Source organism: Artibeus jamaicensis, unplaced genomic scaffold (assembly GCF_021234435.1).
Source record: "Artibeus jamaicensis isolate MK-2021 breed Jamaican fruit bat unplaced genomic scaffold, CSHL_Jam_final contig_464, whole genome shotgun sequence".
Taxonomy (NCBI): domain Eukaryota; kingdom Metazoa; phylum Chordata; class Mammalia; order Chiroptera; family Phyllostomidae; genus Artibeus; species Artibeus jamaicensis.
The window spans coordinates 13,233,416-13,257,589 of record NW_026521842.1 but is presented as its reverse complement, the minus strand read 5'-3'; the positions used below and the strand labels follow the sequence as shown (position 1 = coordinate 13,257,589).

General features: G+C 43.3%; 1 protein-coding gene across 2 annotated transcripts in view; it reads left to right on the top strand.

Moving 5' to 3' along the window:
* Positions 1-5,089: 5,089 nt before the first annotated feature.
* Positions 5,090-24,174, top strand: part of ZNRF1 (zinc and ring finger 1) — an 88,044-nt gene continuing 68,959 nt past the window's right edge. The window contains exon 1 of one of the 2 annotated variants that reach the window (XM_037144765.2): positions 5,090-6,195. In XM_037144765.2, the coding sequence (XP_037000660.1) occupies positions 5,772-6,195 (424 nt within the window). In that variant the 5' untranslated portion in view covers positions 5,090-5,771. The remainder of the gene's footprint in view (positions 6,196-24,174) is intronic. The other variant, XM_037144764.2, reaches the window with a different exon arrangement.

The following is a 24,174-nucleotide window of genomic DNA, read 5'->3' as shown; positions in this document are numbered from 1 at the left end:
GACCATCTTCATCTTCGGGCCCCACCTCCTTTCCTCACAGCTCTTCAGCATCATTCAGTTCCTTGAAGATGCCGTGTTCTTTAGGCCTTTGGCCATGCTGTTTCCTCTGCTTGGACCAGTCTCTCCCTGAAATACCGTTCTCCCCTTCCACCTCATTCTCCGGCTAATCACCAACTCAATTTTCATGTTGTTCAACAGAAAACTGCAGTCCAAAAATGGCATCACTCCCGCTCAAAGCCCACGATATCAAATCTAGATTTAATACCTGATTCCAACTGCAGTTTCAACCTCTCTCAGAAGCATAATGTTAATCCATCAGTCTGGAATTTTCTGATCAATACTAAAGAGCTAATCTGCCTGAGCAGACCCCCTACCCTTTCCTAAAAGAAGATGTCCTTACTTGAAATAATCCACCCTTTTCTTAGTCCTACTCTGATCCGTTTGTTTTAACTTCTTTTTTAATTAAATTTTTATTGTTGTTCAAGTATGTTTTAACTTCTTAGTCCCACTCTTTTTCTGCCTATAAAAAACTTTCATTTGTTACAAGTCATGGGAGAGCCTTTTTAGTTGCTAGATGAGATGATGCCTGATTCATAGATCACTTACTAAAGCCTATTAGATGTTCAAATTTACTTGATTAAATTGTTAATTTTTTTTGTTTATCAATTTCAGAGAGAGTAAGGAAGGCAGAGAGAGAGAGGAGAAACATCAATTATTGTTCCACTTATTACATGTATTCTTTTGATTTTTTTCTTTATTAAGATTTTATTTATTTAGCCCTGGCTGGTGTGGCTCAGGGGATTAAGTGCCAGCCTGGGAACCAAAGGGTCGCCGGTTGGATTCCCAGTCAGGGCACATGCCTGGGTTGTGGGCCAGTTCCCCAGTTGTGGGTGCTCAACAGGCAACCACACACTGACGTTTCTCTCCCTTTCTCCTTCCCTTCCCCACTCTCTAAAAATTAATAAATCTTTAAAAAATATTTTTTAATTTATTTTTGAGAGAGGGGGAAGGGAAGGAGAAAGAGAGGGAGAGAAATATCAGTGTGGGGTTGCTTTTTACATGCCCCCCTACTGGAGACCTGACCTGCAACCCAGGCATGTGCTTTGGACTGGGAATTGAACCAGCGACCCTTTGGATCACAGGCCTGCACTCGATCCACTGAGCCATGCCAGCTAGGGCTTGTTTGATTCTTACATATGCCCTGACCAGGGTTTGAACCTGACACCTTGGCCTATTTATGACCAACCTCTAACCAACTGAGCTACCCAGCCAGAGCTGGATTATGTGCTTTTCTTTTCTTTAAGCCTTACCCAGGACATTCTTCACTGTTTTCAGAGATAAGAAGGGAGAGAGAGAAACATCAATCGGTTGCCTTCAATATGCTCTAGGACATGGGATCAAACCTGCAACCTAAGTTTGTGCCCTGACAGGATATCAAACCTGTAATTTTTCGGTTGTGGGATGATGCACCAACCAAATGAGCCACCCCAGCCAGGCCAGGGCTGAATTGTGTTTCTTAACAAGGTTTGGGCTTAGAATCACTGTGCTTGTGCCTGTCTGCTTCCAGCAGCACCAGGCTCTTTCACTCTCATAGCATTTATTCATTCATTCGTTTGACAAATACTGAGTGCCATCTACATGCTAAGCACTGTTGCAGGCGTATCTATCATACTGTATTGTCACTGCCTACTTCAATAAACTGTGTGTGTATTGCACTGTAATTCACATACTATAAAATTTGCCCTTTCAAGTGTATATAATTTAGTGGCTTTTGGTATACTCACAAAGTTTGACAACCATCACCATTACTTAATTCCAGGTTTTTCACCACTCCAGAAAGAAAATCATTAGTATTCTCCTCTCCCCCCAGGATCTGGCAGCCATTAACCTTTCTGTCTCAACAAATTTGCCCATTTTGGATATTTCATATAACTGGAATCACACAATATGTGGTCTTTTGTCTTTTACATAGTATAATGTTTTCAAGGTTCATCCATGTTGTAGCATGCATGTATCAGCACTTTATTTCTTTTTATGGCTGAATAGTGGTCCATTATATGGATATAGCATATTTGTTTTATTCATCAGCTGATGGTCATTTGGGTTGTTTCCACTTTTTAGCTATTTTGAATAATTCTGCTATGAACAATCACATGCAAGTTTTCTGTGGGCATATGTTTTAATTTCTTTTGGAAATATACCTAGGAGTGGTATTGCTGGGTCATACAATAACTCCATGTTTAATCTTTTTTTTGCCCTGACTGGTGTGGCTCAATGGGTTGGGCATTGTTTTGCCAAACAAAAGGTCCACAGATGGATTCCTGCTCAGGGCACTTGCCTGGGTTGCAGGCCAGGTGCCCGTTTGGGGTCATGTGAGAGACAACCAATCAATATTTCTCTTGCACGTTGATGTTTCTCCCTCCTTTACCCTCTCTATAAAAATAAAGAAAGAAAGTAAAATCTTTAAAAAATTCTTTCTTATTAATCAATTTTATTTACTGATTTGAGAATGAGAGAGAAACTGATATCAATTTGTTGTTCCAAAACAACAAATTTATGCATTATGCATTATAAATTTATGCATTTATTTATGCTTTCATTGGTTGAATCTTATATGTGCCCTGACCAGGGATCCAATGTGCAACCTTGGTGTATGGGGTTGGTGCACTAACCAGCTGAGCTCCTGGCCAAGGCCTATGTTTAATCTTTTTTGAAAAACTACCAGACTATTTTTCATGGCAGATATACCATTTTGTATTCTATCAGCAAGGTATGAGGGTTCCAATTTTTTTACATCTTACCAGCACATGTTATTGTCCTCTGTGATTTAGCAGTCCTCGTGGGTATGAAGTGGTTCCTCTGAAGCTCTGTGAGAACAAGGACTCCTTCATCTGTCTGGCTCACCGCTGTATCCCAGAACTTGGTGCAGTACCTGGCACTTACTACATGAATATGTTCCATATACTAAAAAGCGTCGAATGAATAGGTAAATCGAAAGCTAGTTAGATGGCCACAATACTTATTGATTGTAGGAATGTAGGAAAAAACAAAATGTTCCAATACCCAAGAAATTATCTTTAAGTGCCTAAATGAGAAATTTATGCACACTTAGATCCTAACAAATGATCTGAAGAAAAATAAGGAAAGCTTTTATGTCCCTGATAGAGATCTCTATTTATCTCCCCCATAGAGTTCTGTCAGAAGATCTAGTATTCTTTTTTTCCTGCACAGTACAAAACCACCCTTTTCTGTTACAATAGAACTTTCTTTTTCTTTCTTCATTCCTTTTTTCCTCTTTCTTTCTTCTGCTCCCCCCCGCCCCACTTTCTTTTTCTTTCTGTCTATTGTATTTTTTCCCCATTATTATTAATCTCCCTTGTCCCCCCCCCCCCCCCCCCCGCTGTTACCACAGACTTGCTTCAGGGACAAACTTGGTTTAAATTTAATTTTTTTTTTCTTCTTCACATCAGTTATTGGGATCTTCTCATTTAGACACTTAAAGATAATTTCTTGGGTATTGGAACATTTTGTTTTTCCCTGTGTTCATATCTCCTACAGAACTCTTGACTTCAGCAGGGCTTTCTGCTGACTCCCAAGCACTCCATGCTTGCAAACAGCCTTCTTCCTGTTTCCTTCCAAGCTGGTCACACTGGGACAATCAGTACCTATGACAGACCAGCCATGTTTGCTTGTTTGTTTTCTTTCAATATTTCTCTACACCCTTGTCGACATAAGAAACATCCAAACCCGTGGAGAATTTTTATGAGAGTTTATTTGAGCCAAACTGATGACAGTTATTGAGGAGCAAGATCTCAAATACTCCAGAGAATAAGTTTTGCAGTTTCTTTTTATACATTTGGGATTAAGGGAGGACTATAAAGAAGATTACATGAAGGTGGGAGGAAACAATGTACAGATAATAAACATTATCTGCTCCCTTGAGGATGGTTACACCTTCCTTCAAGTGGTCTGAAAAGAGGCATTTCAAAACGTGTTAACCTAGATGCACAGAAACAATGGGCTGGGCTTGCTTAAGAGAAAGATAAAACTTTTTAAAACGATTATTTTTATTGCTTATGCAATTCCAGTTGTTTTCACTTTCTCTCCCTTTCCCCACCTCCACCCAGGGAAAGGTAAAACTTTTACTAAAGAAACGATATACCTGGGGAGTGACTGCCCAGTTAGGAATTTATGGTCAGATCACCCCTGTGAGGTTACTTGCAGTTAGATTGATCACAGCACCTCTTCTTTGACCACACTATTTCAGCTCCTTGACTTGGAAGTCAGACCAGGGGCTGAGCGATGCTTTTTTTAGCATTCAGTACTTGAAAAATAGTGAGTGAATGAAGGAATGAGCATACGGGTGTATGTGAGAGGGACACACTGCAGAATGCAGGCTTGGTGAACAAATATTTGTTGAAATACATTGTGTCCCAGGCTCTGTGGTCCATGCCGGATGAAAGGTAACGAAACAGGAAACTCTCCTTGGACTTAGAAGTTTCTAAAATCATTACTTTTTATTGCATTATCCCCTTTCCATGTCTGTATCTTTTATCACACAACTGATTTTCAGGATCACATTTTAGCTAAGGTACCTACTCACTTAAGTCCAAAAGACATTTTTATCTGCTGTCAGCAAATTATGCACAGTGTGCCAGGGCCCGTTTATCTCCAAACAGCAAAAAATCCCCCAAATGCTAAGCTTCCTGATCTTAGGGGTCCTTGGAGAAACTCGTAAAGAACGAACACAGTGCCCAGCAGAGGGTGCTGTGGGGGCAAATGTGAGCCCGGAGGGGAGCGTGACCAGTGACCCTCAGAGCCAGGTAGGCGTCTTGAGCAATCTTGAGTCTTTCTTGTGTTTCCTTTCCACCCCCTAAAGCCATTGCCGCCCTTCCCCCATAGGTGGTTCCCCCTGCATAATTAACCACTTTCAGGGACTTAAAGAGTGCTCTCTTTGGAAAGACGCCTAGCTCCTGTTTCTGACGCCTGATACTTCAGGCCACTCAGGCCACAGGCCCGCAGGGGCTGGGTGGTTGGGTGGGGGCCTCTTGGTCGTCAGCGGCGAAGCGCTGCAGGGGCCGCGAAGGGGTTAAGCCGGCGGGGGGGAAGGGGAGGGGGCGCGGGCCGCGCCTGCGCTCTGCCGCCCTCCATTGTCTCCACGGCTGCGAGGAGCGCCGGCGAGCGCAGCCCGGGACCAAGCGGGGCGGTGCGGCTGGCCGGGCCGACAGCAGCTGGAGCGAGAGCGCGACGTGACGCGACCGCGGCTTCCCGAGCTCCGCTTGGCCTCCCAGCGCCGCAGCCAATCCAAGGCCTGGAGGAGTCCGGGTCGCCATCCATAGTCTTGGCGTCCTCAGGCGGGGGACGCGCCCGGAGCTCCTAGCCCTCCTCGCCTCCTCCTTTCGGGCCGGCGGCCTCCTCCGGCGTCTCCCCGCGCCCGCCTGCCGCCTCCCTCCCTTCTTCCCTGCGGCTCCCTCTGCTTTCGGGAGCCCGGGGGCGGCCTGTGGCGTTCCGAGCCTGCGCCGGACTGCGCCTCTTTGGACCTTGAGGGGAAACATGCGCTTGGCTAGGATCGTTTTAAATTCTTAGTTTGGGATCCCCGCCCGCCTGCCTCTTCCGCCCCGCGGGTTTTCTTTTCTTTTTTCTTTTTTTCCCCTCCCGATATCCTTTTTGACTCCCAACCCCTTTATGCTCGCCCAATCCTCCCCCTGCTGCTGAGAAGTGGGGGAGGGTCTTGGCCTCCAGGTTCCCGCCCCATTGGGGCTCGGGCGAGCATGGGGGGCAAGCAGAGCACGGCAGCCCGCTCCCGGGCCCCCTTCCCGGGGGTCTCCACTGATGACAGTGCCGTGCCCCCGCCAGGAGGGGCGCCCCACTTTGGGCACTACCGGGCGGGCGGCGGGGCCATGGGGCTGCGCAGCCGCTCGGTCAGTTCGGTGGCGGGGATGGGTATGGACCCCAGCACGGCCGGGGGAGTGCCCTTTGGCCTCTACACATCCGCCTCCCGCGGGACCGCCGATTCCGACAGGGCGCCAGGCGGCGGAGGGTCCGCGTCGGAATCCACTTACGCCCAAGGCAATGGTTACCAGGAGACTGGCGGCGGTCACCATAGAGACGGGATGCTGTACCTAGGTTCCCGAGCCTCGCTGGCGGATGCTCTACCTCTGCACATCGCACCCAGGTGGTTCAGCTCCCACAGTGGTGAGTCCGCGGGTGGTGGAGGCCTCCGAGGGTGGAGTGCGAAGGAGGGCGCGCATGCGGAGGTTTCGACGTAGAGTGCACGACCTGGGTCTGTCTGTTGTCCCGTTGGTTCCGGAAGCCAGGGACGAATGGGATACCGACCCTCTAGAAAAGAGGTTTTCCGTGAGGCTGTGGAGCCGGGCGTTTTTGGACTTAAGACGTTGGTTCACTTGTGGATGGGCAGAGTGAAACCTGCCTATTTAAGTCCCACTTACTGACAGCACCATTCTCTGAGAAAATGTCTTGCTTATATACAGTCAGCCTCGGTGCTTGGTTTCTGTAACTGCAGCATCGTGCCTACCTCACCCTTACCAGACAGACAGAATTACCAATTTGACCAACCTGGGCGGTGTCTCCCAAACAGAGTGTGAAAAGAAATAAAATTGGGGCCAAGTGGTGGTTGGATTAGGGCCCTCACTCTAGCTGGGAGAGAGGGGTGCTCAGTTTTGCCACCATACTATGGAATTGTTTAAAATGGAGCAGCTAGCAGGCTGCTGGCATAGACAGGTGTGGCTTGTCGAATGGAGGCCCAACCAGGGAGCCTCCTTCCAGGCTTTGCAGGACTAGGGCTGTGGTCATCCATGCTGCATGCAGTAGGTTTGGCTTAATGACTCTCACATCCCTCCATCTTTTTTTTTCTTCCCCTCTGTGCTAAGGCTGGTCTTCCAGGTAATCTGCATCGTTTTGTATGGAAAGGTGGGATTTTATTGCCAAGTGGTTGGTACATGACAGGGGAAGAGGGGATTCAAAGAATCTGGATGAATTCATGTTGTGAACTTCTGGTGACTGGCCAGGGAAAAGCTGGAGGAGGATTTCCCAGGCTTTGTCTGGCAGGAGCTTCTGAAGGAAAACAGGTCTGTCTGCTCAGCTAACCTGAGAAGCCAGGTTAGGCTTCTAGAAAATTGGTCAAAAGAGGTGTGTAACCACAGTTTACTAATTGGTCTTTACTTGGGGGAATAGGTCGGATTTTTTTCTCGATTCTATAAACTTTAATTTGTGAAAAAAAATTTTAGGGGGAGAATAGTAACACTTGAAAATGTCTTTTGAATTGCTAGGGTGGCATTTTATTATATGTGCAGGTCTCTAGATACCACTTGGACTTGCATCAAACTCTTCCCTGAATGAGACACAAGGCATGACTGCCTGTGGCACTTGTAGACATGTGATTGGCTTCAGGCGGATGTCTTGAAATTGATCATCTTTTTCATAAAATTTGGCCCAGAGTCAGCTGTATTTTTGAGATGATGTGGTTAAGTGTTTAAAAGAACTGTCATAAGTTTCAGATTTTAAATTGAAAAGCACTGTAAGAAAGTTCTCTAAAATCACAGAATTTCGTGTGTTGTAGAACAAATGCAATCAGAGGCTTGTCTGGGGAAGGAGTTCCCTGTTTGCTAAAATTCCTTGTATGTCTTTTATGAGAAAATTCTTTTTCCACCACGTTTCATGCTAGAGTCGTGAGCTTACAATTGGATTCCAAAATTTCAGATTCCTCAGCTGTGAAATCTTAGTGTTTTGTGTGTTTTTTTTTCCATTCAGTTGTGGTGAGGACAGGAAGAGCCACTAAACCATGGGAATACAGGAAAAGTTAGAGTATATTAATCCCTTAAGGGAATAATATTAAAGCATGTGTTGGGGGCTGCTATTAATATTTTGGGTAATAGTTTTCTTGATGGGACCATCCTGTCCTTTTGAACGACATTGAGCATATCTGGTTCTGCCCACTACATGTCCCCAGGAATTTCCAGATGCTCTTGATGGAAGCATGGGGTGCAGGGGAGGATACCACCCAGACCAAGAACCACGTCTGTTACACCGAGGTTGTTGGATGGCTACCCAGTCCCCAGGCAGGGCACATACAAGAGGCAACCAATGAGTGAACAACACATGGTTGTTTCTCTCTCTTTCCCCCTCTACTCCCTCTCTCCTTCTTCCTTTCTCCATATCCCCCTTTCATCTCTCCCTCTCTTTCTCTCTCAAACTAATAACTAAAAATTAAAAAAAGAATTTGTTCTTTTTTTCAAATAAAGTATTTAGTTTTTCCTGTGCAGTTTATTTGAGATGAACCTTCTTCATGCTTCCACTCTTTTGCAGTGATGGTTCTATCTTCCTTTCTGGAACATGCCAAGGGATCTTCCAGTACATCCCTCTCCTCTCTTGTTCAGTGTTGTAAGAAGACACTCATTTCTATTCTGGAGCCTGTGAGTAAGGTCTGAGCAGTCTTTACTCTTGTGTTGTAAAAGCAGAAGGGTAAGGATTTCAGTGCACAGTTGACTGGATGCCTGGAAGTCAATGTGATGCTCTTGCTTGTGTTTTCAAGGTGCTTTGGAATACTTCATAGCAGTCAGATAAGCAGGGGAGTTCGGTGTGCAGGAGGCTTCCTCAAAGGGAGTGAGCTGATGTTGTAGCGGGGTAGAATCCAAGGGTCCCAGCTCCTGGGAGTAGCTGTGACCTCAGGCGAGACACATCCTCTCACTTGAGCCTCATTTTTGTTATTTTAAAAATAGATGTGTAATCCTGGACTGCCAGCCTCATAAGGTTGTTTCCCAAACCGTGTAAGGATTCACAGCAGTCACATTTGTCTTGTCTTTGTTCCTACACTTTCTTGGGCTGTGACCCTCGTTCACCCTGTTCCCTATGCCTAGAATGCTTTTCCTTTCATTCTGTAGATGGATATCTCTTTCTGATCACTTAGGGTTCAACTTAAATTTCTCCTCAGAGACCGGCCTTAAAAACTGGCTCCCTCCTGTTTCTCTCCAGTCACTCACCTGTTACCTTATTAGAATTTATACTTTATAAGTATTTATTTACCTGTTTGCTTTCCTGTTTAGTTTGACTAAATTTCAAGCTCCATAGGAACAGAACTGTGCCTCTTGATCACTGTTGTAACTCTTGGACTGTGTGTGCTCTGCACAAATCGGTTGAGTGAATGGAGTTCCTTGTGTCCATCATCTTATGTAATCATCACGATAACTCTATGAGATAAGACTTTTTATTCCCATTTTATAGGTGAGGAAACTGAGGTGTAGGGGGAGGTTAAAGAACCTACACAGGTCAGATAGCTAACAGATGGTGGAGCTGGGATTAGAATTCAGGGCTAGCCACAGTCAGAACCTGGGCTCTTAATGATTAATTACACTTGACTGCTCCTCATCCTACAACAAGGAAGCTGACAGGGTCTTGGAAGTTGCACTGGCCTGTGAGTCAGAGGACTGTGCTTATTATCTCCTGGTTGGACTACAACTGACTGCCTACTTGTGGCCTTAGGCAAGTGGGTCATTTAGCTGCAGAGTCACCATTTCTTTTTCTTTTTCTTTTTTTAGAGAGAGACATCGATTTGTTGTTCTACTTATTTATGCATTCACTGCTTGATTCCTGTATGTGCCCTGACCGGGAATTGAACCCTAACCCTGGCATAGACAGTGCTCTAATAAACTGAGCTATCTGGCCAGGGTACAGGATAGATATTATTCCCATCTTGCAGGTGAAAAAAATGTAACTCTGCCTTGTAGCTCATTTGGTTAGAGCACCGTCCTGATATGCCAGGGTTATAGGTTCAACTCCCAGTCAGGGCACATACAGGAATCAACCAGTGAATGCATAATTAAGTGGAACAACAAATTGATGTCTCTCTCTCTCTCTCACATCAATAAATTTATATATATATATGTATATGTCTCCTGTTTACCGTGTTGGGTCTCCTGACCCAACAGTAGTGTTTAGGAAAGCCATGTAACATTCATAAGGAGAGTGATGTTCCTTTGGGGGCATTTATCCTATAGATCTCAGCCTTCTTTCATCTTAGATTTCCTGGGCATTGAGATTTAGAACTGTGTGAACTGTTTCCCCAAAATGGAAGTGAGTGCTTTCTACTGAAATCCAGTCTGCACTGATAGGCCGTTCATAATAATGAACGCCACTGAGAAGAGCTGCTTTAGAGGATCAGAGTTAAAGAGTCCATTCCTTTCCACATTAAAATGTAAGTTTTGCTGTAAGGTGCTTAACTCCTAATCGTATCTTGTTTATCTCAGCATATGGATTTCTAGATGTGTGTGGGGAGGGGTGGGGGGGGACAATAGAGGATCTGCCATGTTGGAAGGAAGAGGTTGCCTGTTTTCTGAGTCCTACTATAAAATGGCTTGAAGTGGCTGGAGGGTTTCACTCCAACTTGTTAGTCATGTGTATATATACACGTGCACAATCAGAAAAATCTGAACTATGCTCTGATGTCAAGAAGCCATCAATTGGGGCTGATAGAAAGGTGGCTTTTCATAAGTCTTTAAATAAGCTAGCAAGGTATCTCATGGGTTCCATTTTGCTGCCATTCTAGGGTTCTCAAGTGATTTGATTTTCTGTATTCTTAAATAATTAGGGAGAGTTGCCAACTCCATTGGGGTGGTTCAGAAAGCCTATTTGTGCCTTGCCATAGGTGTGCCAGAGGTAATGGGCCTTTACATGGTTTCCAGAAGACAAAATGCATTCAGTGGTCTCCAAGGAGCATGATGGGTCTCCTGCCCCGCAAAAGTTCTATTTTTAATGAAGTCTTTTTTTTAAAAACAGAGTTTTCAGTTTTCTATTAACCATGAGGGCTTAGTTTCTATAAAATAAAAGAAGTTCCCTTGAGGAGAAGATAATTTTTTTAAAGATCTTATTTATTTATCTTGAGAGAAAGGGAAAGAAATCTTGATGTATGAGAGGGCTTGCCTCTCGCACACCCCCAACAAGGGACTGGGCAGGCAACCCAGGCATGTGCCCCGACTGGGAATCGAACCTTGCCGGTGGGCTCTCAATCCACAGAACATCAGCCAGGGCAAGGTGATTTCCTGAAGGTCATCAGTTAACTCTTACTCATTGGGGTTTGAGAAAGGGTGTTGCAAGAAACAGGTTTCACCCTAAAAGTATTTGTTTTACGGAATGTGTACATTTTGCTACTACACAAAGACACACCCCAAGTCAGTCACAAGGAACACTGAGCCAGACCACTGTTAACTGAAGAAACACAACTCTAATTCCTTTTGGGAAAAGGAACATGCTTTGTAATTTACAAATGTGATATTCCACCGAAACTTATTGGGCCCTAACATTTCAGTAAACTCAATTCAAAATCTAAACTTCTTTGACAGTTTCAAAATTGAAACAACTTCATAGGGAAGTGGTGGTAACTTAAATGGGTTCTGAACCTGCTAAGCCCTAAGCAAGGTTGGTTTTTTTTTTAAAGATTTTATTATTTAAAAAAAATTCTTTATCTTTTAGAGGGGAAGAGAAGGAGAGAGGGAGAGAAACATTAATGTGTGGTTGCCTCTTGTGCGTCCCTTGCTGGGAACCAGCCTGCAACCCAGGCATGTATGTGCCCTGACTGGGAATCAAACCGCGATCCTCCGGCTCACAGGCCCGCACTCAATCCACTGAGCCACACCAGCCAGGGCAACAGTATGAGACTTTTTTGTGTATGTGTGTGATCTGTTGTGCTAAGGCATTTATTCAGCTGGTACTTATTACCTGCAGTATTCTGGGACCTGTGCTAGGTGCTGGGAATATATATGTATTAGCAGGGTGATTAACATTACTTTGTTCTTTTCGTCCACACAAGAATGTCCAAACCTGTGGAGAATTTTTATAAAATTTGTTTGAGCCAAATGGAAGATACCCCTGGAAGCAAGATCTCTCCAGAGTGAGATAAATGCTTCCAAGAAATGACAGTTTACAGCTTTTCTGCATTTAGAATTGAGGAAACTTAAGGAAGATTACCTGAAGGTGGGAAAAGCAATATGGGAATCAGATTACAGGATCGTTAACAGGAATATGTGCTGTGCTCTGTAAGAGTGGTTTTAGAAGGAGGGGTCTGAAAAGAGCCACTTTAGGGGCGTGTTAACCTGGATGCACAGAAACAATGGACAGGGCTTGCTGAAGGCAAAGGTAAGCCTTTCACTGCAGAAGGTATAATATGCCTGGGGCCTGACCACCCACCATGGCCCAGGTAGGAATTCACAGCCTGTGAAGTCACTTTCACCAGAACTCCTTTCAGGCCCACATTTGTAAGAATCTTTGCTTTAAGAGATAGTCTGAATGTTGCAGCTTGTGTAGGATTTACCTTCTTCCTCAGTTCCTTGGTTGAATAAACAGAGAAAATCAGGGTTTTGTCTGTGAGACTGCTATGTGGATGATATTTCCTCTCTACTCTTCACTCACTCTATTCATTCTTTCCTAAACCCTGGTTGTGAGCTGGGCAGGTGGCCTTTTCTTTTTGGTTCCAGTCAAGTGCCTACTAAGAAATGCCTCATACATCTCAATACAGGCGGTCCTCTGTCTTCTCTATGAGAATATCAAAGGTTTGTTCTGATACTACATTATCTTTCAAGGTTAAAGTTGATTTGTTTGCACGTAGGAGAAACTTAGATCTGGGGTCACCCAGATGATCTGGGACGGAGGTAGGAGGAGAACCCAAGACCCTAGACCCCAGCTGGCTCGGTCATTTTGCCCACAGTTCTCAGCTCTTTGGAAAGCTTTTGATTTGTTTCCATTCCTAAAAATCTTTTTTTTTTTTCCTTCATCCTGTTGAAAGGGTGTTTTTCCTCAGTGAAAGCTATTAAGATTCTTTTATCCTGAGGCCTGCCCAAATTCTCTGGGAGCCCTTGGAAGATTTGAGTGAGTCCAACCTAAACCAGTGAAGTACTTGGTCTACCATAAATACAAATCGGCTTTCTGTGATATTGTTCTGTTCTGTTTGGATCATTTACACCTTTAATGCCCTGTCAGGTATATGCTATGTAAGTCGGCTTTTCAGGAGAAACTTTTATAACACTGCCTGTTACTGCAGTGAGCATGCCAAATGCCCGTGTGTACCGCACGTCACTAGATTTCCTCTGTCCTGGTCAGACAGGGCTGAACCAGTCGTGCCATTGCTGCCGTTTGCTCTTGAGAACTGTGGAAGTCTAAAGCCTATGATGAGGACTGGCTTGCAGGCCAGCTGCCTTCCATCTTTTTTTTTCTTTTTTTTAACCTTCACTGCAGGACCTTTTTTCATTGCTTTCAGAGAGAAAGGGAGCGAGAGAAACATCAATGCAAGAGAGAAGCATTAATCTGTTGCCTTTGGTACATGCCCAGACAGGGGATCATACATGCCTGAACCGGGGATTGAACTTGCAACCTAGGCATTGTGCCCTGACTGGGAATTGAACCCACATCCCTTCAGTTATGGAATGCAGCTCCAACAAACTGGGCCACACCAACCAGGACTGCCTCCTGTCTTAATATCTGACAAGCCCAGTCATGTTTGGCTGTGTTTAATTAATCCATTTGCTACCTCATCTCAGCTCAGAGGCCAAGTGCAACACAAAGGATAGTGAATCTAGGCATATCCCATATATTGAGGTGTAGGGATCTCCTATGAAGTAGCAGACCTTTGAGGAATAGTATTATGAGCTGTTCTGTGTTTGCTGTGCCTTTGGAAAACCTTTGGATTCTTCTACTGAAAATCTGTTTGAAAAAAATATCTTTTTAATGAAACAGTGTGAGTCACAAAGCAGGCACTCCTCATAATAGCATTTCTCACCAGGGAATTTTTGGTAGCTGTTGGGGGAGGGATTTGAGTAGGTTGTACATGATAAATCCCTCAGTGGAACATAACCAGAGGCTGCCATATCAGAACTCTGGTGCTTTCCATGCTGACTGTGAGCCCTGAATTCACAGTGCAGGACTGCAGAATAGAATGGGAGGCCTGTGCTCAGGGAATTGCCACCGCAGCATGACCAATGAGATTGGAGTTTCAACAATCAAACTCAGTTCATTAAAACACCGTAGTAGTATAATAGGATCATGAAACGGAGGCCTTGGGTCAGAGGACCTGAGGCCATTTGCAGGAAAAGGATCATGTTTCTGGGTTAAGGGATGGCTGTGGACCTAATGATGAGAATTTAAGAATTACACGCGTGCCTTCTTTTTCCATGTTGTGAAATAGTGGCACTGTGCTTGGCACTGGCTATGGGACTTCTTTACAAAGAGAGGATTCATTCAAGGTCATCTGTACTCTTAAGATTTTAGGTCTAAACCCTGGCTGGTGTGGTTCAGTGAATCGAGTGCCCACCTGCGAACCAAAGGGTTGCCGGTTTGATTCCCAGTCAGAGCACATGCCTGGGTTGCAGGCCAGGTCCCCAGTTTCAGGCGGGCGGGAGGCAACCAGTCCATGTATCTCTCGAACGCTGATGTCTCTCCCTTTCTTTCTCCCTCCCTTCCCCTCTCTTTAAAAGTAAATAAAGTCTCAAAAGATTTCAGGTTTAATAAAGCACTTAGAATGACACCCAAAGTGATCATCACCCAGTCAGTCTCTTTGTAAGATTGTGAAAGGGAAATGCTAGAGATATTAAGAGTTTAGAACAAGCTAGGATTATAATATCAGCACCTAGAATGCCTGTCCTCAACCTCTCGGCCTGCCCAAACCTGACTTTTGACTGTTGCCAACTTCAGTGACTTACAGTTGTTCATCCTCATGTCTGAACCACTGTCTTATATAAGCTATAGACAGAGAGTCTGAAAGGTTGTTACAACTGTGTTAAGATTTGCTTTCCTTTGGAAAGTCATAGCCATCTCCACTCCGTGTTTTCCTGGCTTTGTACTTTCTTCAAAGCCGCTTACCAGTTCTAAGCCTCTGGAGTTCAATAAAGAGGAACAGGAAGTTGGTGTTTGGTGCCTAAGAGCCAGCAATAACTAGTAGAGAAAAGGACACACACACACACACGCACACGCACACGCACGCACAGAACCGGGAGGGCGGTTCTGGGCCTGGAGGCATGAGGCTGCAGGATGCAGGCATCCTTCAAAGATGACTTTAACCAACTCTTTCAAACAAGGAAAAAGCAATAGGAATCTCCTCTGAGAGGACTGACTTTTTTAGGTTGTATAGTAGAGGCTCCAGATTTTTAACTGGTGGTATAATTACAAACTATCTTGCCTAAGAAGTTCAAAACACTTTAAAAATATTATCTTTCACAAAATAGCAGGAATGACTTCCCTGCCTCTGTGGGCCTCAGGGTACGTCCTGTCACAGACCAGGCTGGAGCCTGACCCTTCCTTTTCCTGTCCGCTCACTTTTATGAGTTGGACTGTAAAGTGTTTCAGTGCTGTGATGGCAAAAAAGGGGAAGTCACATGGATTTGTGCCACTTCAAACTTGGTTTCACGGGCACATTTCAGGACATCAAATAGTGGTGTGACTCTGAATGGGAGCTCTGGGGCAATGGGGTCTCTTGGCATCTTTTAAAAAAATGAACTATTTCAGGCATTCAAAAGGGACAATGTACTTTATCTGCCAAGCAAATTAATAAATAAAATATTACAGAGGCAACTGAACGTACCCCCCACTCCCGTTTCTCTCCTTCCCTCCCCAGAGGTAGCCGTCGCACTGACTCTCCTGTCCATCATCCTGTGTTCATAGTTGCACTGCATGTCACTGTCCAAAACAGCGTTCACGTAATTTACATAAACTGTCGTAGTGTCTCTGTCCTTTTATGTCCCTGTATTTACCTTGAAAGAGGTTTGAGGTCTGTAAATCCATTGTCCTGCTTACTGTTCTACTACATGTATTTTCACTGTTGTGCTCTATTATACGAGTACACCACAAACGTTACTATTTATGGATCCATTATCTATCAGTGAATATTGAAGTCATTTTCAATTGCTTTGAGAATGTCTTTCTGTTTCCTAATATACTTGAATGAGAGTTTTTCTAGGGTACAGCCTTAGTCAGGAAACAGCTGGGTCGTAGGGTATATACATCTTCAACTCTTAATTTAATATTGCCCAGGAGGTCTCCAGTGTGCTTGTATCAATTCACACTCCCCAAATAGCATATTTTCACTTGTTTTATGTCCTTGCCAAAACTTGATTTTGTCATAGTTTAATTCTTGTCAAGCTGTGATGAGTGTGAAATGATATATCGTTGTGATGTTATTTATATATTTGATGATGAGTATTTCTATAAGTTAATATATTAATATTGTATATTTAATCATCATGTTTCTTCTGTGAAATGCTTATTCAGGTCTTCTACCCATGTTTACATCAGATGGTTCATCCTTTTCTGACAGGTTTATAGGAATTTGTGCTTTGTTTTGTTTTGGGATAATTCTTTGTCATGTGTAATTCAGATGCATTTTTCCCCATTTGTGGATTATCTCTTGACTCTTTTGGCATTTCTTAGGGTTAACAATTTTAATGTAATTGAATATTCCAGTGTTTTCCCTTGTGACCTGTGTATTTTGTGTCTTAAGGAAAATTTTCTTTTCCTGAGGTTATAAAGATATAATCTTATATTTTATTCTGAAAGTTTTTAAATTTTGCCTTTCGTATTTAAGTCCCTTAATCCACAGAGAATTAGATGGTAAGATAAGGATATATTTTCTTTTTTCCCATATGAATAACCAGCTCTCTCAGCAACCAGTGAGGAAGGATCAGTGAGGACTTTTCCTGTGGGTTTGCAAAGCCACCTCCATCACAGTCAAGCGTCCTTCCAGGGTGGACTCATTCCCAGGCTTTTCATTCTGTTCTGCCGGTTAACTTGTCCGTCCTTGTGCTGATACTTTCTTAATTACTAGAGTCTTGTCTTGCTGTGTAGAAGGGCAAATCCTTTCCACTTGTTCATTCTTTTTCAAAGCTCTGTTGTCTAAGTGAAGCTTTCTAGGGGACAAATACAGAATCCGGAGAGAATCAACAAAATGAAGTACAAAGTGCTGGGAACTGCCTTGTTTATAGCTGGGATTCCTAATGACAGGACATCTGGCAAACCGACCCTAATGGGCAGTTTCAAAAATTTTCCCCGACTATAGTGCACAAACAATAACATTTCCCTATTTCTTTGTGTTGCAAACAGCAGAATAAACAGTTCTGTATGTCACAGACAACAACAATAAAAACAACAAACACTGGTTAGCTATTTGGGGCACATTTTGCTTCCAGATAAATGTTAGAAACAGCTTTGTCACCTTCTCAGGGAAGTGGACTTACAGATGTATAAGAGCCCTGGCCATGTAGCTCAGTTGGGTAGAGTGCCGTCCCCATACACCAGGGTTGCAGGTTCAATGCCCTGTCAGGGCACATTTGTGCTCAATCAACCAGTGAGCACAAATAGGTGGAAAAACAAATCGATCTCCTCTCTCGCTCAAAAATCAATAAACAAAAATTAAAAAGAAGTGTTTGTTTTGGTAGATATTTTTTTATTCACCCAAGGATATGGTTATTGATTTGAGAGAGAGAGAAATAAACAAGGATGTGAGCAAGAAACATCAGTGGGTTGCCTCCCATATACGCCTTACCTGGGGATCTAAGCTGCAGTCTAGGTTTTCGTGAGTGCCCTGACTGGGAATTGAACCCCCAACCTATTGGTATATGGGGATGATACTGCACCAGAGAGCTACACCGCTCAGGGCCGGCCAGGGCTTTTTCTAACTCCTTGAGATAGACCCTAGATTATTGACTTTTCAATCTCCTTTTCTAATAAAGGCCTTTAAGGCTCTAGAATTTTCCTTTGAATACTTTTTTAACTGAATTCCATGATTTTTGATATTTGTGTTTATCATTTAGTTCTAGGTATTTTATAATTTCTAGTATTTTTTTGATTCATGAGTTATTTACAAGTATATTTTTTAAATTTCAAACATTTTTTAAGTTGGCTTCCAGCTTAATTGCATTATAGTCACAGAGCGGTCTGTATAATAGGGATTTTTTTGGTTTTTATTATACTCAATTTGTGGCATATTACTACATGGTCAGTTTCCATATACAAGGTCTGTCTGGAAAAAGTCCAGCCTTTTTTAAAAAAAAATTTTATTTATTTATTTTTAGAGAGAAGTTGAGGAAAAAGAGAGGGAGAGGAACACTGATGTGCAAGAGAAACATTGATTGGTTATTTATTTCTCGCCCCCAATTGAGTACTTGGCCGGCAATCCAGGCATGTGCCTTGACTAGGAATTGAACTGGCAACCTTTTGGTTCTCAGGCAGGCACTCCATCCACTGAGCCACACCAGCCAGTGCCAGCCATTGTTAGTATAACAAAAATGGTTTGAGTGACACAGAACCTGGCAGCCAAGGAGAGTGGACTGGAATGTGCGTGCGTGAACAGTGATGACTTCACTGTACTAGTCACTGGGGTGGTAGATGCTGTTGAGTGAGCATGTGCACTGTGTGGCTGTAGCGTTCAAAATGACTGAGCAAGTAGAGCAACGAATGTGCATCAGATTTTGTGTTAAGCTTGAACATTCCTCCATGGAAACTATTTGGATGATTCAGAAGGTTGCTTGTGCATCACATCTCATGCAGAGTTTTTTGTCAAAACATCAGATTACCTAGGGTCACCTAGGTTTGGTGTTCTGCAACTTCTGGCTTTTCCTAAAACTAAAATCTCCTTAGAGGGGGAAGGGATTTCAGACCATCACTGAGATTCAGGAAAATATGATGGGGTAGCCAATGTCAATTGGGAGAACTGCGTGAGGTCCCAAAGTGCTCACTTCAAAGGGGAGTGAGGCATCATTGTCCTATGTACAGTTTTTCTTGTATCTTTTCCAATAAATGTCTATTTTTCATATTACATGGCCGGATACTTTTTGGATCATACATTGTATTTGTGTTTAAGACGTTCTAATTGTTGAGTGAGAGTTCACTCAGGTCAAGCTTATCAGTTTTGTTATCCAAATCTTTATCTTAGTAAGTTTTAGTGTACTTGAATCTATCAAATTCCTGAAAATCTCTATGACTGGATTTGCCAGCCTCACTTTATAGTTCTGTCAAATTTTGTTATATATGATGTGGGGTTCTTTCAAGTACATAGTTTTTTGGAATTTCTTATATCTTTCTGGAGAATTTCTTTGTAGAGAGCGTCTCTATCCCTAATAATACTTTCCCTTGGTCTGTTTTGTTTGGTATCGAGGCCAACTTTTTTATTTTGTAAATATTTGCCTGGTATCTTTTCATATCTTTTTACTTTCAATCCCTATGTATTGATGTCTTACGTGTGTCTCCTATAAATGACAGTCAGATTTTTTTCACCCTAACCTGAGGCTGTCTTAGGTTGGCAAGTTTAGTCCACTGTAAAAGTATGGTTACAATTGTATCTTATTTATTTTATTATTTTTTTTAAGATTTCATTTATTTATTTTTAGAGAGAGGGGAAAGGAGGGAGAAAGAGAGGGAGAGAAACATGATGTGTGAGAGATGTATTGATCCAGTTACCTCTTGCACGCCCCCACCTCGGGCACCTGGCCCACAACCCAGGCATGTGCCCTGATGGGGAATCCAATTGGCAACCTTTCGGTTCATAGGTTGGTATTCAATCCACTGAGCCACACCAGCCACAGCTGGGTTTTTTTTAATTCTACCTCTTTTTTTAATCTTCTCTTTATTTGTGTTTTACAAATTTACTTTCTGTGTGTTCAGGGTTTGATTTACTTTTATTTATCCTGCTTGCTATTTGTCCTTGAATCTGAGAGTTCATGTCTTTCAAAGCGTCTGTGAAATTCTCAGCCACTCATCTTTTCACATTTTTCCTTTTATTCTCTCCCATCTTTCCTTCTGGAAATCTTCAAAGTTACACCTTCTTGTTGTATCCTTCACATTTCTTAAACTCTTGTACTTTCCAATTCTTTGTCTCTGTATGCTTCACACTGGATGATTTCCTATCTCCACCTTTCATTACACTAGTTCTTCACCTGCTCTGTAGCCCGCCCATTGAATTTAAAATTTTATTGAACTACATTTTGATATTCTTGGAAGAACCTGGTGGTTGTTTACGTATTGCCTTAGTTGTGTAAAAACAAACAAACAAAAATGAGTAAACCACCTGTTTCTGTGGTTCTAGTTTTCCTTTTTGGGAAAGTTAAGTGGGGTTGGCTAGTTGCTTTCTTTTTCCTCCTGTTCAAAAATTCCATGAAGCTGTATCACTGGCATTCTACCATTGAGCAAACAAGCAGTACGAGGGAGGCAGGAAGCTGGAAGCCCATCACGTCGTTCTCTCCTCCCAGAGGAAGAGCTGCTCCTGAGTCATGTGGGGAAACCTTTCAGTATGGTACCTCTTGGGAGATCACAGCTGTGGCAAGGATCTGTTTCTATGGCAACAGGAGGCTTAATCTTTTTCTGTACTCAGGATATGCAGAGGGAAGTTACAAGATAAACTTTCCAATTTCTCAGAAGGCTGGGTTTATTCTCTTTTAGACAGCACTAACGCAGTAGCAGCTAGCTACATGTGGATATTTCAATTACAATGAATTCAAATTTAAAATTTAGTTTCTGAGTCACAGTAGCCACATTTCAAGTACTTAATAGCCTCAAATTGCTAGTGACCACTCTGGTTGGTCAGCATAGATGAAGAGCATTTCTGTCATTGCAGAAAGCTCTGTTGGACAGTGCTGTTAACTCTGCCACAGTATCCTTGCCTCCCTCCCACGCCCCCAGTATTCTTAACAGTACATAGAGAATTGATAAATGTGTAATTCCAGAAAGAGGGTGACGTGAACCTGTTGATACCCCAAATCTAGAAGGCTCCCTTTAGAGTTACTGCTACTCTGTGCCATCTAATTGTAGAAAGACTTCCGAGAGGATGTCGAGTTCTAAAAACTATTTATTGGATGAAATGCTGGCCCCAAGCATACTCCTATTACCTAGAATTTGGTGCCATGGGAAGAGAGGAAGCCGGTTAAGTAGAAAGGTGAATGAACTTCCGTTAGGACCTTGAAGAAACATTACTGCATGGGGTACTGACTTTATGCAGTTGTAATTAAACGGAGAACTGGGAGGATGGGTTTTTGAGGTGACTGGAGAAAACCAGCCCAAGGTCTTATTACTTGAAAATTGACTCAGGCTGGAAATTCCTTGTAATGAAATCATCTTTCTCCTCCCCCTTAAATTGCCATCTCATTCTCCTCAGGGTTGCTGTAGAACAGTTAAAGATTCTCAAGAAGAGAGGCCTTCTTCCTTCCCCTGCAGCATACACGCACCCACACCTTCCAGTATAGCAGCGTTTCACAGGGACTGGGCTCCAGACAGACTGAGAATGGGAGCAATGTGGGTCACGCCAGCCCTGCCCCAGCAGGCCATGCAGAGAGGGAAGAACCACTGACCCTGACCTTGTTCTTTGCCCAGGACAGACATCGCTAAAACTTCACTGTTTTTGTTTTGTTTTGAATATTTTATTTATTTTTAGAGAGGGAGAAAAGAGAGGGAGAGAAACATTGATATTTGAGAGAGATATCCATCAGTTGCCTCTAAATTTTATGTCGTGTTGTTTTGGGGGGGGGAGTCCCCTGTAATTTCTAGAAACTAATTGTACTTGAAAGCAGTACTATTCACAGCAAATATGTCTTACCCATCCCCAGCCATTGTGTCGGTTCAGGTGAAGAAGTCATGATAAAATGGTAATAGGTTGTCCATGAAGTTTGCCCAGAAATGTTCTTATCTGTTTATCTCTTTACCAGAGAGACCATATCTACTATTTGTTCAAAACTTCTCTAAGTTACAGTAAGGATACTAGAGGGAAAGATCACAAAGTCCCCTCCTGTAAGTGTAGTCTGTTCTCATAGAGTAATTAAATGATCGAGTAGGAAAGAGCCAGAGCTCAGCCCCAATTGTAGAGGGCATTTGGCACATGAATTACACCAGGCAGCAGGATTCATAGGAGCCCTTGGTTAGGTCTCTCCCTGCCTTAATTTCTGAAGCAATGCAAATGTCTAACTTGCTCTAGAGTTCACAGCTCTGTGCCATTTTTCTTCTTGATGGGATGATCGCTTCTGCCATAGCAAGACTTAGAGCCTAAGAAATTTTTATCTTGGATCCACCGTCTGAGCTACTGTAAAAGAAAATACTGAGTGGAGACCCTGGAGTGGGGAGTGGAGGTGGAGACATTTCAAGCCAGGCCATCATGGCTCTGCTCTCAGCTGGGGGCTCTTGCTTCCCTGGGGTGCTGCAGACAGAAACGCAAAGCCGGCGGCCGCAGCACAGTGGGGCCTGCAGCAGTCCACTGGGACCCAGCCACTGTCTGAGACTACATCCCACAAGGGAGTCGCTCGTGGGCTCAAGTCCCACAGCCTCACAGTCTGAGTAGCCATCAGGGGACTGGTAGGCGCTGTCTGATGCTCCTCGCCTCCTCCTGTGACCTGTGCAGTAATAAAACTACTAATAACCAAACATCTTCCTTGAAGTATACAAGAAGTCATAGCCTGTTCCTAAATGAGCATGTGAAATATTCTGAAATAAGAAAAAGCATTCCCCCAGGTGTTTTTTTTTAAGATTTTATTTATTTATCTTTAGAGGGGAAAGGAAGGAGAGAGGGAGAGAAATATCAATGTATGGTTGCCTCTCGTGCATCCCGCTGGGAACTGGCCTACAGGGAACCAGCCTGCAACCCAGGCATGTGCCCTGACTGGGAATCGAACCTCGAATGTCTGGTTTGTAGGTCCGAGCTCAATCCACTGAGCTACACCAGCCAGGGCTTCCCAGGTGTTTTTTAAAGATGTCGTTATTCCGTGTGACCGTCAGAGCCAACTGTGGGCAGGAAGTGAAGGTGCTGGCCCTGAAGCTGGAAATTGAGTTCAGGATCAAGTTGAACCATTACCTGGCCTCAAGGTGGATGGTGGTAGAGTTCTTGGGAGCTCACAGCCCTTCCTGGTGGCATGTGTCATTTCTCCTGTGCCCCAGAAAGTAAGGAAGCAGGAACAGAGTGGCATAAGTACTTGGAAAAATTCTGTAACGATTTGAACTTCAGCCAGGCTTAATACTTGAGTCTTTGAACTCTTCTCTATTGGGACTCTTTCTTTTTAACTGTCAGTTTCTTTTAGAAGTAAGAAAAATGCACAATCTTAAAACAGTCTAAAATAACAGTATTACTAATAGCAGACATGTATTTATTGCTTACTCAGTGCCAGGCACAGCTTATATAAATGCTTCTCCTATATTAACTCTTTCATTTCTCACTGTGTGAGCTGGTTGTTATCACCCCCGTTTATGATTAGCCAGCTGAGCCCCAGCGGTGAGGGAACTCACCCAACATTCCACAGCCAGAGAGTGGTGTGGCTCTAATAAATGGTATCTGTACAGTCATTAGATTGGAATCAGTTTGGCCATGCCCCAGAAAAATTAAATTGTGGGAATCTTCAGCCCTACATCCTTCCTACCAGTTAGGAGCTTATAGCATTCTTTGCAGTTTTATAAAAATGGTGGAGAAATGAAATACATGTTATTATCTCAGCCATGAGAGGTGTCGCCCTCGGTGGCATTTTTCTGCTCTTTATTGCAATGTCGGTCCTCTGGACAGTCTTTGATTCCATCGGGACTCTGGGTCCATTGACCCTGTTCCCATCTTCCTGTCTATTACCCCCTCTTACCCTTATTTTTTTTTTCTTCAAATAGCTTAAACTCCAAAGTCAGTCATTATAATCACTGCCTCATGTAATACCCTGTCATTCTCCCTCCCCTCTTTTGCTTTGTCACACTTGCTCAGCTAAACCACAGCCCTGGTTAAATCCCAGACTGCCTACGCTGTGGGCGAGCTCTGGGGCTGCAGGAAACACCCAGCATGTTCACTGGCCTCACTCTTCATTTGTGACTCAGTGAAATTTATGAATACATTTGGGGAGAGCTAACAACTTAATATTGCAACTTCCAATCCATGAAAGTGGTATTTCTCTACACTTATTTAAGTGAACTTTAATAAACTCAGCAACGTTTCATAGTTCTATAATAAAGGCCTTTCACACATTTTAAAACATTTAAGTACAGTATTTCCTGTTTGTTTTTTAAATTATTTAAGTTAATTGTGATAAAGTTCACATAGCAAAACTTGACCATATTCACACTGTTGTGTGAAACCAACCTCCAGAGCTTTTCCATCTTGCAAAACTGAAGCTCTGTTCTCATCAGACAACTCAGCTCCCCATGTCTGCCTCCCCCAACCTCCAGCAACCACCA